Source organism: Mytilinidion resinicola (genome assembly GCF_010093595.1).
Source record: "Mytilinidion resinicola strain CBS 304.34 unplaced genomic scaffold BDZ99scaffold_22, whole genome shotgun sequence".
Classification (NCBI taxonomy): Eukaryota; Fungi; Ascomycota; class Dothideomycetes; order Mytilinidiales; family Mytilinidiaceae; genus Mytilinidion; species Mytilinidion resinicola.
Genome location: NW_022985458.1, coordinates 16,816 through 35,797, shown reverse-complemented (window position 1 = coordinate 35,797; position 18,982 = coordinate 16,816). Strand labels below are relative to the sequence as shown.

The following is an 18,982-nucleotide window of genomic DNA, read 5'->3' as shown; positions in this document are numbered from 1 at the left end:
CGTGGAACCGTATCATATAAAAGGAGGAGGCTGAGGAGGCGTGTGGAGAATACTTCCCAGCGTGGTGGGAAGGTGACTAAACGAGGAGAAGAACGCTAAGTAATGCAGCGAATAATGAAGTTGGGTGCATACATGCTGTATAACCAGGCCTCTATCTACCACCCTAAATCCAAAATCCTCCGGTCCAAATCCATTATTGGTTTTGCTGACCGTAGCGAAACCCAATGCCTCTACCAATGAAAACCTGGGTATTCCTGGCAACATCACGAACCTCAGGCCGTGCTGTCTTCGCGAAATTTCCCCAGCCTCACTCCTCCGTCAGCAACCACATGAAATCTCCAACATCGAAAGCTACAGTTGCTCTTAAGTGTACCTCGCCCTGTTTATACCTAGCTGTTCTAACTAGAATGATCCACTCATATGCTATTGTCTGTCTTTGTGATCCCAGAATTAAGCTCGACCCACGCCAACCCAGAGGGGAGCTTGTCAATTACTTGGCCCTTCAACGCATCCAGACCCAGACGGGGTTCAGGGTGGGTTTTATGTACGTAGTTTTTCTTGCGATAGCCAGACTGGTATCTAGGAGGGAGATGGGTTTCGGGGAGAATAATTGATGTCTCCATGTCCTTCAATAGTGCAGCACTTCAGCACTTGCATTGACGCTTGTAAACAACCAAGCCTGTAGGGGCCAAAACTGCGCCTGCGACCACATCTTGGATGTGCGATCCGAATGCCTGAGCCGAGGTATGGCGAAAGACCACAAGGGTGCGGCCGGTGCCGGGTGGCCGGGATATGGTCTCATCCAATTCAGCCATATAACTAAGAATATCCTGGTCGCTATGATAGACGTAGCACAATATAGATTTAGGCGCGGGCATCAAAGGGACGTAACCCTCGGCTCAGGCAGCTCACCGGAGCAACTGGAGCAGCGTGAGCATGCCCTGAGTACAGCGTCAAGGCGCATCCCGTGAACTAGCGCAGATTTGAAGCCACAGGTGTAATAGGTAGGATTAGAACGGAGGAAGCCCCTTTCTAGACTGATTCTTACCGAAGCTGAGGTATAACAGGTAGTACGATATCCCAATGTGCACCCAAGCAATTTCCTTTCCCGTTCAGGGAACTGAACTGCTCATGCTCCAGCCTGAGCTGTGGCTGTGCTGGGTGAGCACGTCCTGAGCCGACACTGAAGAGCTCCTTGGGACCCCGATTTTGGGCCCTGTATTTGACAGGGACAGGGATCCTCACTGCAGGCCCCCCCAAGTCTCGAGTAAACTTGCTCTCCGATATGTTACAGGCTATTCTGCAGACAGCCACTTTCCTAAGGGGGCATGTTCTTAAGACAGCCATGGTCTTAAGATGGTGGCATCTTAAGATGAGGACGTTCTCCAGATAGTCACGCTCTTAATATAGGACCGTCTTGAGACGGTTATATTCTTAATATAGATATGCTCTTAAGACGGTGACGTATCAAAGATAGCCAAGATATGCTATTCTACCTATACAAGGTTGTTATGAACTCCTCACTCACTGAAATATACGTCAAGGCTTCTTCCACCAAGGCCTCCAAGAGAAAGGTTGTACGGTTCGGCTCCAACTTACCTAACAAGTAGAGTGAGCACTGGCTAGCTGAGCACGACGAAAGACGTGGAATCTCTGGCGGGACTCAATATTGAATCGCCTGGGAGAAAGAGTAAGACTATGCTTCTAGAGCTAAATGGCGAACATCATTCCTCGGTCACCACTCGAAGTCCTGAGCTGCCCACGCTCGAGTGATATCGTTTCCCTATAGGAATGTTCCCCTCACTCCTGACTTCGACCAGCAAATGCGTTTGATCAAGACAATGAAATCCTGCTTTGAAACACCCAAGGCATGCGTCGTAGTTTCCGGCTCTGCAGAGATTGCAATGGAAAATTAAACCTGAGATTATCTTTCCGCAATGATCACAGAAGTTAGACCAGGGGTGACATTTCCACATAGTGTCTACGTCGATGGATATGGGCTTCGCGTCTTGCCCGCCCTGGAATTCAGTTTCGCTAGTTCCGGACGGAAGCAGGGACAAGAGCTTCGCTGCAGAAGGTCGGTCGAGTGGATCCTCGGCGCGACATGCGTCTACTATGTCTTTGTAGTATGTCGGAACCAATTCGGCGAGAGCGACAGAGTCGGAAGGCATGAGGAAATGCTCTTTCAAGGACTGGATGCTTTCACCACTCGCCCAGCTCTGCGCAAGAAACCAAAGCAATTGGCCCAGCTGAAAGATATCAAACTTGGGTGTGACGAGTGGAATCGCGGCCTCTACATCATCAAGGAGCATGCCCTCTAGCTTGTTGTATTGTCGATATTCGGGAGGATACCACCGAGCGGCCCAAGAGCTAATATCTATTCTTGACTGGGAACGGTGGAGATGTAGCTTTCCATGGGAATCCACGAGAAAAGGCAGTCTTTCACGCCACAGCGTACCGACTACGTAGCCTCTAGAGTGCACTTGACTCAACAAGTCGACGATTTGCCTGGTCCAGTTCTCAACTTCTTCCCAAGTTCTCACCGATGAATGCCTGCTCGTGTGATGTAGCAAAATCTCGCATCTACTGTCTGGCCATTTGATCAGGTAACTCTTCAGCAGTTGATTCGCCGTTTCGATGACTATACCGATTAAGCCAACTATTCCCGGGACGTCACGCAGACAGTGCAGAAGTTGGATTTTGTACAGGAAATCTGGACATGGGTGATGGGTCAAGGATTTTACTTCTTCGACGAGGATGCCTTGGAGGCTGACTATGTAACAATTGGGCGATTCGAGAAGAGCTACTTGGGTTATCTGCTCTTCAGTGTATCGAGGACAGTTTAGGTCATCAAGGCAGGCGAGTATTGCTCGTTCCGTAAGCTATGATGTTTTGTGGGGCGTATTGTAGATTGCGTGAGGTGGTGTGGACTGTGGTGATTCAAGTCCTTCTAGTCTCACGGTGTCGTTATTAGAGATTACGAACCGATGGCGGGCTCTCTTTTGAATAGTGCCAAGTTTATCCATGCCCTGTTGTAATCTCCTGAGCAGCGAGCCTGGTATAGAAGACGCAGCGAAGAACTTGCGCCCTTTGTAGTGCCCTTGTTCCAAGACCTTGGTGTTCGCCCAATAGACAGAAGACTGCGGTATCTCAAGCAAGGCGTTGATGTGGAACCATCGCCGTGGAGACTGGAAGTAAAGGACTTGATAGCCATCCGTCCTTGAGAGAGTCGAAGTGCTTTGTTCGTAAAATGAGGTGATGATCATTTTTGGAATTAAGCTTGTGCTGGTGTAGCTTTCCGGCAAGAAGTTGTGGGACAACTCGAGCAATGAAGCAGGCTCGGCGCACAAAGGAAGGTGGGACCCTGATTCAACTTTACCAGGATCTCGGTCATCAGTAGGCTGTGTGCGATTTTCGAAAATGCTTTCCGTGGTCAAGGAATTATTGCTTTCCAGGGCTTCAGCCAAAAATCCTCGATAGAGCATTCTTGATTCCAATGGCATGCTCTCCAAATGGCTGGATGCGTGCAGAGAGCTAAGGATGCTTAGCATGGCGCTAGTGTGTAGCGAGACCGTGCGGTTGGCATCAAGAAGGTTTTTGTGTATTGCCTCTACTCTCCTGTCAAGCCTCACAGAGGCATCTTTCAACCCGGCAGCGTTATGACTGATATCAAGAAGTAGTGTTTCTGACCGACTATTTGAGGCTCTGCTGACGTGTTAGAGCGCTACTAGCTTCGAAGGCCTCTGGGATACTCACGGATTGTTTACATTTACGGTAGCAAGAAGATCGTCTCTTAAAGCTCGAAGTGCTGACTGTAGCTTCACGACCTTGGATTTGTGTCTGAACCATGATTTGCGTCGCGCTCGATCCGTACCATTCTTGTGCCTGAGAAGCTTTCCTTGAATGATGCGATTGAGCTGCTCGATAGTCCGTTGAGAGTCGAGCAAAATGGCCGTCAGGCGCCCACTGGAAGAATCTAGGCTTTCGGCTTTGATCTCAGCGATCAAACTAGCGAAGTTTTCAAGATCACTCTGTGGCCTTAGTTAGTGCATATGCCGAGTGCTGTTCCGTTCCCAAGCTAGGGTTTTGAGATCCCATCGCTAGAAAGCTCTTTACGATGACATTCGAGCGCTTTCGGACAAACTTGCCTGTAATTTTTGGAATTCCTTTTCAGCCTTAAAGAACGGTCTGGCTCGCTTCACAGTCGCATCGAGAACATGCGCGAGAGTAATAACGCTGGCGATCAGCCCCAAGATTTCTGCCATGGTTAGTTGCTTCGGTGTAAATTCCCGAGACTGACAAGAGCCGTTGGAAGGCTCTCTAGCCTTCTATTTAACTAGAGACTCAGTGCTAACCCGCGCAGATAGCCCGCGGCCGATAACGCCGCAAGGCTGAAAGCAATAGTAGCACAAGGTGGGCAAGATAAGGCAGCAGTGTGCCTTGGACAAGGTTGAGAGTCTGTTCCTATGCAGCAAGGATCACCGAGTAGGATAAACAGGCCCCCCCCGCCCCTAAGAAGGGGGGCAAGCGGATCGTAGAAAACCACGAGAAAGGAAAAAGCCTCAGTCATACTAGCATATCTTGCCTATCGCGCCAGCTGTTTTTGTTTAACACGTAATCTAAATTAGAGTCTATTATTACGTTAGTAAATTTGGCCTAGGTGTATTTTGGCGCCTAGTAGTAAATAGATATCAAGGCCCAAAATTTAAGCTAAGGTGCTTCTTTTCTTACTTTTAAGCACTGCTATGAGGCTGCATCGTTGCCCTTGCATGGGTGCGGATGGTCCCATTTATCCTGCCCTCTCCCTCCATAAAATATGAAAGAGGTCCTAGATTTGGGCCCGCGACCCAAAATGGGCCCTTCTCAGAGGTAACGTATCAGATGGTTGTTCTCGCATTCCACGTTAGAGCGAATAGAGACGTCAAAGAAACGAGGCATAATTCAGTGTTGCCGTAGAGGTCGACTGCTTGAAACAAAGGAGAAGAGAGGCTGGCCGCTGTTAGTGGGCGAGGAGCAAAGGACTTTAGATACACTGGTAGCAAGTGTGATGATGGGTTCTTGAGCTGATAAGGCTTACAAATCTGTACGGGCCCCCTAGTTTGTAACCCAGGACAGATTTGAGGCCCTTGCTAATGCTTGACTATTCCTGGTGAGGTACATCTGAGACTGCGCCGCAGCGGGTGAGTACGGGTGAGCAATGGTGAGCAAGGGTGGGCAGACCTAAGAGAATTGAGCCGGGCCTGAAGCGAACTGAGCCATAGCAGCGCAGGATCACGTGAGCAGCGGGGGTTGGGCGGTGTGCACATTGGGGTGGTATAACAGTTAAAAACAAGGTACGGAGAGGTGTTACTTTCCAGATTATCCCACTTCTGGGCTGACTTTCGTGGCTTGCTTTCCGCGCTAGTTCACCGGATGCGCCTACATGCTGTATGTAGCCTGTTCCGGCTCCTTCTGGGGCGTAGACAAGCTCCCGGCTGAAAATGCCCCAACTGAAGTTTTGCCAAGCCTGTTGCCTGCTGCGTTGAAAGCCAGCCAGATGGTAAGATTCAGGCAAGACGGTACGTGAGTAATCACCAACCACAGCCGTATGCCGTTTGCGGCATGCTGCAGGGCAACACATGGATGTAGCTGTACATGTAGCTCCGGCTACTGCGGAGCGAATTCCTATCAGCGCGGGGCAGGCGTACGTCTCACCGGTGACGTCTGCATTAGGATGGTCCTGTACCTAAGCACGTCCCTTTCTCCGAACATCAGTTCGACTTGGAAAACTGATGTTATGTTGGAGATTTATCTCTCTCCACCACTCCACCGTCTCGTTCACCTTTTGCTGTATGGCTGGATTAACCAGTTGCTTGACTACTAAATGTGAATCGCCGTTTTTCACATCAAAAGCCATAACAAGAGGTCGGCGCGCATCTGAAGGCACACCGTAGTCAAAAACAATATCCACTCGATCTAATCCCTTCTTGCCCTTCTTGCTTGAAATCCTTGTAATCAAATGGCATATCTCAGTTGTGTCGGCGCTCCCAGATATTTGAGCCCAGAATCTCTCGAGTAACTCGGTATCAGCCTTGTCAACGGAAGGGTGAATCTCCTCAAGCTGGGCTGGGCGAGTGCGGATAAGAAACCGTACTGGACGGCTTAAATGGCTACTTAAAGACGAAGCCATAGCGTGGATAATGTGTAGGAAGCGGGTGGTCGTAGGAAGCGGGTGGTTGTAGGGAGTGGGTGGTTGTATGAAGTGGGTGGTCGTAGGAAGTGGGTGGTCGAAGGAAGCGGGTGGCCGTAGGAAGCGGGTGGCCGTAGAAAGCGGGTGGTCGTAAGGAGGAAGTGGGTGATGGCAGGACGCAGATGATGGTGGGACGTGGTGACTTTTGGAGCTGGGCGATTTTGAGACTCCTCAATGCCCATCGGTGCAAACATCCGCCGATATCCGAGAGAAGTCAGGGCTGTGCTCTTCATCCTCGCCAATTGGAATGTGCACAACCACCAAACCCTAAGCATATTTAACACCCTGGTTACATTTCCCCTACGTCGGTTCATCCCCGCAGAACATTCAAAATCAGCTATCATGATACAAGAGGCGGAAGTAAAAGGTGTTGGGTTGATCAAGTGAGGACACCCTGCTGGCCCCGCGCTGCTGGCTGGCGTGCTGACTCAGCATAGGCATTGCGAACACCAGGGGCCCGCAAATGGTAGGCTCAACGTCACGTGAGAAGACCGCCGTAGCATGGAACTAGACCCCCTGCGACACCACCCGCCACTTCACCCAGCAATCTTATTTTCCCAGAAGTTGCTTGTCTACGCTAGTCTACTCGAAGCCTAGATTATTTTCACGACCTCTACATACAAACCCCCCGGATGCTCCTCCCGCTATCAATACGCCGCCCTAGGCGGCCACCTTGTAAGAGTAACTACAGTCCGTCCCTAGGTGGCGCAACACCTACCGTGCTGCAACATATGAGGGGTACATTAACTTCAAACAACTTATGCTCTCTGCACACATCGATATTTCCCATAAATTTGTATATGTTGTTTGCTGTGGCCATCCTAGAGCCCTTGGAACATCTCCTACGGAAAAATGACATTCGCATCGTCGCCTTCGCGCCTGATTTGTGGAAAGCCTTCTTTTATGGCGTAACCGAATTCCGTCGCCACAGCACTATTATTAAGCTCCCATCACTCCTAATGCTTATAAAAGAGCCTTATCCAAGCCTTAGAACCTTGCTACTATACTGGGAAGTTGTTATCAGCCTTATGGCTGCTGTCGCACGCAAATTCATGCAAGATCGCCACCCTGGTCAGTACTTCCGGTCGAAAGCAATTACCAATCCAGCTAGGACAAAACGACCCGGCATGTCTGATATGTCGCAGACCAAGGCATCAGCCGTGGAGGCCTGAGGCAAGAACTGCATTAATAAGCTTGCCATCAAAGCTATATAGAACGTTGGGCGGGGTAACCCGACCGACAAGAGACACCACACACACACAATCAATCATACTCTGCTGCTTGATATCATTTCCAATCCTGCTTCATCCCGTGCACACCTAAGTGCGACAGTTATGAGCCCGGTAGCTCTTCTCCTGCTACACAGCACTACGAGCGACGAATAAATCAGACAATTCTCCTCTCAACGGAGCAGTTGTTCTCACAAAGCGGCAACAATCCTCAGCCGATTCTGAGAGAAGCGGGGTTGCAGAAAAAAGCAACATTGCAACCCCAATATTCAAAGATAAGGACTTAGAAATTAACTGAGTTAAGGCCTTTAAAAAAAAGATTAAATATAACAGTCTATCTCGAATTTACGGCAATCTATTATATGTTTCAGCAACTTGCTACGCCTAAGTTCTATGCTTAACTTGCAGTAAAGCTCCGTTCCTGCTACTAGATTTTGCAGGAATTATCGCGACAATATTAATTAAAGATTACAACTTTCTAATACTTAACACACGCAATAATTAGACTAATTAGATTAATTCTATTAAGGATCTTGCTGTATAAAATAATATATAACTACTATAACCCTAAAAGTATTAAAAACCTGGTCTTTACTATTACTAAACTACTAGACTTAGTAAATAAAAATATAATCTAGAGATTCCACAGCTTTTAAGCTAACGTACTTCACAAGCGAGTCGGCCACACAAGCGAGTCGGCCACCTCATCACGAAAACGCGACGCGTCAACCAACAACCAATATGCGTCGACAACACAACGCGCAATCAATCCAAAAAGAAGGCAGGCTAGCCTTAGCTCTCCTAGCTATCCGAAAAAATCAAATTCTAAGCGAACGACGCGCTGCAGGCATATACAATGTCCCCAAAAGCACGCTCCAAGACCGACGCGGCGGAATGACTGCACGACGCGATTGTGAGCCTAATTCAAAGAAGCTTACAAAGCTTGAAGAATCAGCCATTGTTCAACATATACTCGACCTGGATTCGCGAGGGTTTTCGCCTAGCTTAACTGCTGTACGAGAGATGGCCAACAAGCTACTCGCCGAGCGCGGTGCTGGCCAAGTGGGCATTAACTGGCCAAACAACTTTATCAAGCGAACGGACGAGCTTAAAACAAAGTTTAATCGAAAGTACGACTATCAAAGAGCTCTATGCGAAGATCCAGAGGTTATTGGCGATTGGTTTAAGCTTGTATACAATATAAAAGCAAAGTACGGCATTATTAATAACGATACATACAACTTTAATGAAGCTGGCTTCCAAATGGGCGTCATCTCATCAAGCATGGTTGTAACAGGCTCCGAGCGGCGCTATCGACCAAAAGCTGTACAGCCAGGCAATCGCGAATGGACAACAATAATCCAAGGAATCAATGCCTGTGGATGGGCCATCCCGCCATTCATCATCTTTGCAGGCAAGTACCATCTCTCTGCATGGTACGAGGGCGACGACATACCACCGGACTAGGTTATGGCAGTGAGCGACAATGGCTGGACAACGAATGAGCTTGGTGTTGCCTGGCTGCAGCATTTCAATATGCATACAAAAGATCGCACCATAGGCACGCATCGGCTGCTGATTATTGATGGCCATAAGAGCCATATCTCGCTCGAATTCCAACAAATTTGCAAGGAGAACAACATCATTGCTCTCTGTATGCCGCCGCATTCGTCGCACCTGCTGCAGCCGCTTGATGTTGGCTGCTTTTTGCCATTGAAAAAGGCATACGGGCGCCAAATTGAGGACCTAGTACGCCACTACATCAATCACATCACAAAGCTAGAGTTCCTGCCGGCATTTAAAGCAGCATTCTACAACTCAATTACAAAGAGCAATATTTGCGCAAGCTTTCGAGGCGCAGGCCTTGTGCCGCTTGATCCAGAGGCAGTGCTCTTAAAGCTTGATGTTGTGCTTCGTACGCCGTCGCCTCCCGCCGTGGAGGCTCAATGGGAATCAAAAACACCAAGCAACGCTCTCAAGCTAGACTCTCAATCAGCCTTAATTTGTAATCGCATTCAAATGCATCAAAATAGCTCGCCTACAGCTATTCTTGACTCGCTTAATAGCCTCTCTAAAGGTGCTGCAATTATAAAGCATAAAGCCACGCTGCTGCGCGATACAGTTGCCAGCCTTCAAAAGGTAAATGAAGCTGCCACAAAGCGCAAGGCGCGCAAAAAAAAGCGGATTCAGAGGGAAGGAACTCTAACAAAGGAAGCAGGCTCTCAAATAGCTGCTCAAAGAATCGAGGAGGCAGCTCAAAGCAAAAGGCAGCAAGCCGGAGCGCGCTCCGGCGGCGGCGTGCAGCGCTGTAGGCGCTGCGGCGAACCAGGGCACAACGCTCGTACGTGCAAAAAAGATGCAGAGGTTGCTGCAGATTAGGCTACAACTTGTATCTAGTTGATATCTATTGGCGTTGTGGAGCAATCAACGTTTAAGGCAGCTAAATATGATGAGGTGGCCGACTCGCTTGTATGGCCGACTCGCTTGTGAAGTACGTTATTTATAATAGCAAAAGAAAGAAGTATAATAAAGTTTCTAAGCGTATTAATATTACAGTTTACTAGGAGTTTAAATAATACTATATTGGAATTTATATAGTCTAAGGTAAAATTATTACACTAGCTAAAAGTATTTAGCCGACTGCAAAGGACTAGAAATAGAATATAAGGATAGAGTTTAAAAAGCTTAAGAAAGGATATAGTAGTACTGGTCTTAACAAATAGCTTAGCTAATAGCCTACTTTTATTAACAATATAAAGCAGTATAAGATTAAAAACCTAAGTAAGTTCTAGATATACAACGCCTTTATTAAAGCTTTACAGGACCTTAATCCTCTATTCTATAATTATATAAAGTTAAAAAAAGCTTATATTAAGGGGGAAACAACCCTTATTAGAAAAATAGTAAAGATAATAGAGAATATTTCTAATATACTTTTTACTGTACTTAACTAGATAAATCTAAATTATATAAACACTAGTTTTATAACTATTAATAACAACTCTAACTCTAATAAAATAGACGACGCTAATATTATAATTATATAGAAGGCTTAGAATACTATTAATAAGACTTTTAGGTTCTTTTATAGGCTAAATCCAGTACTTTCTAATAAAAGAATTATAATAGGCTTCTATATTAAGTAGTTTAGGACTATAGTACTGCTAAGTAAAAAAACTATAAAAAGGCGAGTTATACACTCCACCCTTTAAGGCAGAAAGTATAGTTATAATTTAGATTTATTAGATAACAATAGTTTACAGCTAAAATAGAAGAAATAGAGGGCCGACTTAACTTTAATAATAATAAACTTACTAATAAGCCTATAAAACTACGTGTGCAGACTTACCTATAAATATATAGACTACTAATATCTTAATCTATTAAGTATACTATTAAATTAGATACTAATAGTTTAAGTTTAATCTAAGGTTATTATAGAAATTAAGGGAAGCAAATAGCTTTAATTAAAGATTTAAAAGAACTTTTTTAGAAATAATATTGCTCTACTAAAGTTTTAGCCTGCTAATACTTTAAACACCTAACCTAAAAAGGTAACTAATAATACTATATTGTTTTTAACTACTGCTAGAATAAGGGTATTTTTTACTACCTTAAAGTTTGTATTTAGTATATTAGCAAATAATAAATATAATAACTATTTTAGACTTAATAATTATGCAGATATATATATCTATAATAACCTGTTAAGATTTGCTAAGTATAAGCTAATATAAGATAAAATTATATAATTTAGCGATATAGATGCGTATATTAAGGGGATAGGAAATATTATAGTCTATATTAATACTCTGTTAGGTTCTAGTCTTATTAAGCTTAATAATATTATATAAATATAAACTCTTTAGAAAGGTAAGGGCTTTTCTTTAATATAAGGATATATTAGATAGAGTATTTAGATAAATTAAACGTATTTAAAGCAACTAAATATAGTATATTCCGGGTTATTAAACTATATAACGTATTCTATAAGCAAGCCGTCTACCTAAGCAAGCCGTCTACTTTATTATAAAAACCGGCCTTAAACGTTAATTGCTTTATAACGCTAATAGATATTAACTATATACAACTTGTAGCCTAATCTACAGCAACCTCTGCATTATTTTTGCACGTACGAATATTGTGCCCTAGCTCGCCGCAGCGTCTACAGCGCCGCGCGCTCCCGCTAGAATTTGCCCCGCCTTGCTGCCTTTTACTTTAGGCGTCCTTATTAAGCCTTTAAGCAGCTATTTAAAAGCCTGCTTCTATTATTAGAGTTCCTTCTTTCTAGATCCGCTTCTTTTTGCGCGCCTTGCGCTTTATAGCGGCTTTATTTGCCTTTTAAAAGCTGGCAACTATATTACGCAGTAGCGTAGCTTAATATATTATTGTTGCAGCACCTTTAGAAAAGCTGCTAAGCGTATTAAGAATTGCTGTAGGCGAGCTATTTTAATACCTTTAAATATAATTATAAATTAAAGCTAATTAAGAGCCTAGCTTATAAGCGTTGCTTAGTATTTTTAATTCCTATTAAGCCTCTACTATAGCAGGAGGCAACAGTATATAAAGCCGAATATTAAGCTTTAAAAGTACTACCTCTAGATTAAGCGGTATAAGGCCTGCGCCTTAAAAGCCTGCGCAAATATTACTTTTTATAATTAAGTTATAGAAGGCTGCTTTAAATACTAGTAAGAACTCTAGCTTTATAATATAGTTAATATAGTAGCGTATTAAGTTCTTAATTTAGCGCCTGTATATCTTTTTTAACAGCGTAAAGCAGCTAATATTAAGCGGCTGCAGTAGGTGCAATAAATACGCTGGGATGCAGAGAGTAATAATATTATTCTCCTTGCAAATCTTTTTAAATTTAAGCAAGCGGTGGCTCTTATAGCTATTAATAATTAGCAGCTAATATATACCTATAGTGCGATCCTTTGTATACTTATTAAAATACTATAGCTAGGCAATACTAAGCTTATTTATTATCCAGCTATTATTACTTACTACTATAACCTAGTTTAGTAGTATATTATTGCCCTTATACTATATAGAAAGGTAGTACTTACCCGAAAAGATAATAAATAGCGGGATAGCCTATCTACAGGCATTAACTCCTTAGATTATTATTATCTATTCGCGATTGCCTAGCTATATTAATTTTAGATAATTGTACTGCTTAGAGCCTGTTATAACTATACTAGTTAAGATAATACCTATTTAAAAGCCAGCTTTATTAAAGTTATATATATTTTTATTTAGAATACTATACTTTGCTTTTATATTATATATAAGCTTAAACTAATTGCTAATTACCTTTAGATCCTTATATAAAGCTCTCTAACAATTATACTTTTAATTAAATTATATTTTAAGCTTAGGTATTCGCTTAACAAAGTTCTCTGGCCAGTTCTTGCCAACGTGGCCGGCGGCGCGCTCGGCGAGCAATTTGTTGGCCATCTTTCGTACAGCATACAGGTTGGGCGGAAATCCTCGCGAATCCAGGTCGAGTATATATTGAACAACAACTAATTCCTCCAGCTTGGAAAGCTTCTTGGAATTAGGCTTAGAATCGCGTTGTGGGGTTGTTCCAGCGCGTTGATCTCGAAGTATGCTTCTGGGTACGTTATATATCGTAATAGCGCGCCGTTCGCTTTTAAATTGCTGCTAATTGATTGCTGCGATAGCTATGTATATTCGACCTTTATTTTATATTAATTGCACGTTGTGTTGTCGACGTATAGTAGTTGGAAGTTAACGCGTCGCGTTTTTATAATAAAGTGGACGGCTTACTTAGGTAGATAGCTCGCTTATAGAATACGTTATTTAGGATTTTATTATTAAAGCTAAATTATATACTAAAGTAGCGCAAGCTTTTACTATAGTAAGGAGGTTAAAAATACTTTAGACTACTATAGTATTAATAAACGTCTAGTATACTAGACTAAAGTATATTAGGAAAAAAGCTTTAAAGTAAATACTATACGTAGTTAAAAAAGTAGTACTTAGTACTTATAACTTTTAATAGACTTTAGAGCTATATCCTAAATATTAGCTTATATAAGTATATTAATAAATTTTACGCGTTTTAACGTAAAAAAAAGCCTACCTATTTAAAAAGGTCTACTTAGATTTTATCTATATAAAAAAGGTATTTAATCTTAATATATAGGTTATATATTTCTACTATAACTATTTAGTATACTATATCTCCTTTAATCTTCTATATAAAACGCAAGAAGAACTAGTTATAGTAATATAAAAGTTTCTTACTATTATAAATAACAACTAGGGCTTTACTATATAATATATCTATTTAAATAGCAAAAAGAAACTAAGCTAGCAGTAGAAGAATCTTATAATTATAAGAGGAATTACCTTTAATTTATCTTTACCTAATAACGTATTCTATAAGTAAGCCGTTTACCTAAGCAAGCCGTCCACTTTATTATAAAAACGCGACGCGTTAACTTCTAACTACTATGCGTTAACAATACAACGTGTAATTAATACAAAATAAAGGTCGAATATATATAGCTATTGCAGCAATTAATTAGCAGCAATTTAAAAGCGAACGGCGCGCTATTACGATATATAATATACCTAGAAGCACACTTTAAAATCGACGCGCTGGAACAACCCTACAACGCGATTCTAAGCCTAATTCGAAGAAGCTTTCTAAGCTAGAGGAATTAGTTGTTGTTTAATATATACTTAACCTAGATTTATAAGGATTTCCGCCCAACTTATATACTATATAAAAGATGGCCAATAAATTCCTTACTAAGCGCGCCGCCGGCTATATTAGCAAGAACTGGCCAGAGAACTTTATTAAGCGAATACCTAAGCTTAAAATATAATTTAATTAAAAGTATAATTGTTAGAGAGCTTTATATAAGGATCTAAAGGTAATTAGCAATTAGTTTAAGCTTATATATAATATAAAAGCAAAGTATAGTATTCTAAATAAAAATATATATAACTTTAATAAAGCTAGCTTCTAAATAGGCGTTATTTTAACTAGTATAGTTATAATAGGCTTTAAGCGGCGCAATTATCTAAAATTAATACAGCTAGGCGATCGCGAATAGATAATAATAATCTAAGGAGTTAATACCTGTAGATAGGCTATCCCGCTATTTATTATCTTTTTAGGCAAGTACTACCTTTCTATATAGTATAAGGGCAATAATATACTACTAGACTAAGTTATAGCAGTAAGTAATAATAGCTAGATAATAAATAAGCTTAGTATTACCTAGCTATAGTATTTTAATAAGTATATAAAGGATTGCACTATAGGCACGTATTAGCTGCTAATTATTAATAGCTATAAAAGCCACCGCTTGCTTAAATTTAAAAAGATTTATAAAGAGAATAATATTATTACTTTCTATATGCCAGCGTATTTATTATACCTGCTGCAGCCGCTTAATATTAGCTGCTTTGCGCTATTAAAAAAGGTATACAAGCGCTAAATTAAGGACTTAATACGCTACTATATTAACTATATTATAAAGCTAGAGTTTTTACTAGTATTTAAAGTAGCTTTCTATAACTTAATTATAAAAAGTAATATTTATACAGGCTTTTAAAGTGCAGGCCTTATACTGCTTAATCTAGAAGCAGTGCTTTTAAAGCTTAATATTCGGCTTTATATACTATTGCCTCCTGCTATAGTAGAGGCTTAATAGGAATTAAAAATACTAAGTAACGCTTATAAGCTAGGCTCTTAATTAGCTTTAATTTATAATTATATTTAAAGGTATTAAAATAGCTTGCCTATAGCAATTTTTAATATGCTTAGCAGCCTTTCTAAAGGTGCTGTAATAATAATATATTAAGCTACGCTACTGCGTAATATAGTTGCCAGCCTTTAAAAGGTAAATAAAGCCGCTATAAAGCGTAAGGCGCGTAAAAAGAAGTGGATCTAGAGAAAAAAAACTCTAATAATAGAAGCAGGCTCTTAAATAGCTGCTTAAAGGCTTAATAAGGACACCTAAAGTAAAAGGTAATAAGGCAGGGCAGATTCTAGCAGGAGCGCGCAGCGCTGTAAACGCTGCGGCGAGCTAGGGCATAATATTCGTACGTGCAAAAATAATGCAGAGGTTGCTGTAAATTAGGCTATAAGTTGTATATAGTTAATATCTATTAGCGTTATAGAGCAATTAACGTTTAAGGCCGGTTTTTATAATAAAGTAGACGGCTTGCTTAGGTAGACGGCTCGCTTATAAAATACGTTACTCTAGATTAAAATAGCCTTATAGAATATTTTAGGGGGGTAATAATAACTATAGCTTATAAGCTTTATATATAAAGTAGACTACTTTATAAGCTCTAGCTATATATAGTAGCTTATACTACTCGTTTTCTAAATTATACCCCTGTATAATAAAAGCAATAGTAAACACCTTTTAAAATAGTATATAGCTATAAGCTAAATCTCTTATATATTAAAATTATCGGATCCCTTACCTACGTTTTAATTAAGTATAGAAGAGACTATTCTATAAAAGTAAAGCTATAGAATAAAGTAATTAAGGGATAGCTTATTAGACTAAATATAACTAATATTTATAAAGTTTAGATTTTGCATCTAGATTAGGTTATTATATCTTAGGATATATAAATAGATAAAAAAGTTATATTTAACCTATAGCTCTCTATAAGCCTTTCTAAAACCGGATAAGTACTTTTAATTAGTATTAATAAAGTTAATTTAGATAATATAAATATAGAACTTTAACTAATAGAAAATATAAGTATTTTTAATCCTAATTTAGTTTAATATAAAGTTCTATTAGCGTTTCTACTATTTCTGCAACTTTTATTAGTATAAATAGTAATAAGGATATAGAGTTAAATAGACAGGCTTTATATATAGCTATATCCTACTCTAATATTATTTAGATCTAGATAACTAAGCATAATACTATAAAACTTTTCCCGTGCTACAGCAACTTAGTATATAGTAAATTCGGCTTAGTTACTTACTATACACTAGGTGCAGAAAAAGGCATAGTAACAGGCATATACTTTATAACTAGAACGTGCTAAACTAGGTTAATAAATAGTCTATATATTTGCATTAGCGCGGACTCTAAGAACTTATTAAAAGAACTTAATACCACCACCGGAATTCTAGTATTAGCTAAAGCGTTATCTAGAAAGGGATAACTTTAAGTAAGCTATAGATACTAAGATTAAGTTACTTAAAGATAAGTATACTTTTAAACTTATTAATTACCCGGAGTATAAATAAATGCTACTACTTAAATAGGTTTTTATATATAAATTTAATACTGCTAGCTACCTTATTTATTATAAAGCTTAAATATACGTAAAAGGCAATTTTTAATATAATATTTCTAACAATATCTATATAGCTATAGGGGCGTATTAGAGCTTTTATATTCTTATAGTACTTATCTATATATTTAGGCTTCTATATTATTAAATTAACTTTAAGAACGCCTTTATTAATACTAATATAGATAATAAAATCTATACTACCTATCTACTAGGGTATAGAATACTAGAAAAGGTTTAGAAATTGCTTAAAGCGCTCTACAGCCTATAAAAGTTACTAAAGCTATAGTTTAATAAACTTATATTATTCCTTAACAGTCTAGGATTTAAATATTGCCTAGATAAACTATATATTCTTATTAACAATAAAATAGGCCTTATCCTATTTCTTTATATAGATAATCTCCTTATTATTTTAGAATAAAAACGCGTCTACTATATTAAGTAATTTAAGTTAGCAGTAAATAGTAAGTACAGGATTAAGGATTTAAGCAAAGCAATCTCCTTCCTTAATATTAGGATCCTGTAAAACGCAATAGATAAAAAGCTTTAGATCTATTAGGATAAATATATTAATAAAATCTGCACTAAATATAGAATAGATAAGTTATAGAAAATAGTTTATACACCTTTTACTTTATTATATTATTCCTAACCTTTTAAAGAACAGGCTACTATATAGTAAATTATAGAAATATAGGAAAAAATAGGTTTAATATTATATATAGCAGTAGTATTAAAACTAGATATTTTGTTTGCAGCTAGCTAGTTAAGTTAGTTTATAATAAACCCTTTACTAGAGCACTTATAATACGCAAATTAAGTTCTTTTATATTTCTAGACTATAAAGTACTATACTATTAAGTTCTTAGGCTCTATAAATTCCACAGTAGTAGAAATAGGCAATAATAAAGTGCTACAGCTATTAAGCAACGCATTATTCGCGGATAATCTAAAAACTTAAAAGTTAACGTAAGGTTACTTTATAAAGCTGTTTAATAGACTAATTATATAGCAGTTCTCTAAATAGAAGACTATTACAACATCTATAACTAAAGCAGAGCTTTTATTGCTATTATATACAGCGAGGGAGATAATAGGTTTATATAGGCTGTTTGCATAGGTATAGTTTAATCTAGAATAATAACTTTATATCCTCTATAATAATTAGCAGATAATAGGCCTAATCTAGAAAGCAAGACTATAGTTAACCTTAAAACTAAAACACGTTAATATCTATAGCTTATAGCTAAGGCAAATCTATTAAAGTAGCAAAGTTATAGTCTAGTAGGTTCTAACCACAGGTATGCCTTTAGATAGCTTTACAAAACCCCTCTTAACAGAGAAACACGCACACTTTATACTCTAACTAGGCCTAGTTAATATCTTATCGCGGATTAATCCAGGATGCGCATTAGAAGAGGATAGTCTACAAGACGTTCAGACCTTATCTAAAACAGAGTGAAATCTGGGGGGGTGTGTTATAGACTAAGGCATTAGCCGTGGAGGCCTAAGGCAAGAACTGCATTAATAAGCTTGCTATTAAAGCTATATAGAACGTCGGGCGGGGTAACCCAACCGACAAGAGACACCACACACACACAATTAATTATATTCTGCTGCTTGATATCATTTCCAATCCTGCTTCATCCCGTGCACACCTAAGTGCGACATAATATAAGCATCGTAGTGTAATTTACTTATATTATCCAGCAAGCCAAGCTTATGGCTGTAAACGTGTGGCTAATCGGGAGCCTAAGTACCCCACCTTATGTATCCACTGTTAGCCTAGGCACGTGATTTATTACGGTACCAGAAGGTACTTCTCTACACAGCTTAAGCTAACAAGAGTATAACCGGTGCGGGTCGGCCGCCCTCCCTGTATATAGTGGCGAGATCTAGTAGCAAATTCCTCTTAGCATTATTAAGTATTACTAGTCAGCATATAGCTATAATACTGCCTGCCAAGACCCTAGAACCCTCTTAGATACAAGTCGGGAAGGATAATTAAATCTGTAGGCCCTTTATTTCACTTAAACCACATACTCTAGCAGCTTAATTGCCTTCTTAACCTGTCCGTCTGCTTAGTATACTCTAGCGAGCTCGTGCTGCGACGCTAGTCGATCAGGATAGTCTTCTGCAAGCACTTCTGCTTTTATCGCGATAACGCCTTCCAGTAGCTTAACTGCCTCCTTAATCTGTCCGTTCGCTTAGTATA

General features: G+C 40.0%; 3 protein-coding genes across 3 annotated transcripts; 1 reads left to right on the top strand and 2 right to left on the bottom strand.

The window, feature by feature from the left end:
- Window positions 1-224: 224 nt before the first annotated feature.
- On the top strand, window positions 225-971 carry BDZ99DRAFT_481200 (uncharacterized protein; the record flags this gene model as incomplete). Its single annotated transcript, XM_033722376.1, has 2 exons — window positions 225-544; window positions 686-971. The coding sequence occupies 2 exons, from the start codon at window positions 225-227 to the stop codon at window positions 969-971; spliced, it is 606 nt and encodes a 201-aa protein (XP_033571334.1).
- Window positions 972-1,394: 423 nt separating this feature from the next.
- BDZ99DRAFT_151889 (uncharacterized protein) lies at window positions 1,395-2,368 on the bottom strand. The gene has a single exon (XM_033712788.1). The coding sequence runs from the start codon at window positions 2,310-2,312 to the stop codon at window positions 1,725-1,727; it is 588 nt and encodes a 195-aa protein (XP_033571333.1). The 5' UTR covers window positions 2,313-2,368; the 3' UTR covers window positions 1,395-1,724.
- A 514-nt stretch (window positions 2,369-2,882) lies between these two features.
- BDZ99DRAFT_502580 (uncharacterized protein) lies at window positions 2,883-4,265 on the bottom strand (the record flags this gene model as incomplete). The annotated part of the gene is made up of 3 exons (XM_033723902.1): window positions 2,883-3,663; window positions 3,757-4,008; window positions 4,117-4,265. 3 exons carry the CDS (start codon window positions 4,263-4,265, stop codon window positions 2,883-2,885), a joined length of 1,182 nt encoding a protein of 393 aa, XP_033571332.1.
- Between the last annotated feature and the right edge of the window lie 14,717 nt (window positions 4,266-18,982).

Coding starts and splice junctions, on each gene's coding strand:
- BDZ99DRAFT_151889 (XM_033712788.1), bottom strand. CDS start 2,312: ATGCTCCTTGATGATGTAGAGGCCGCGATTCCACTCGTCACACCCAAG.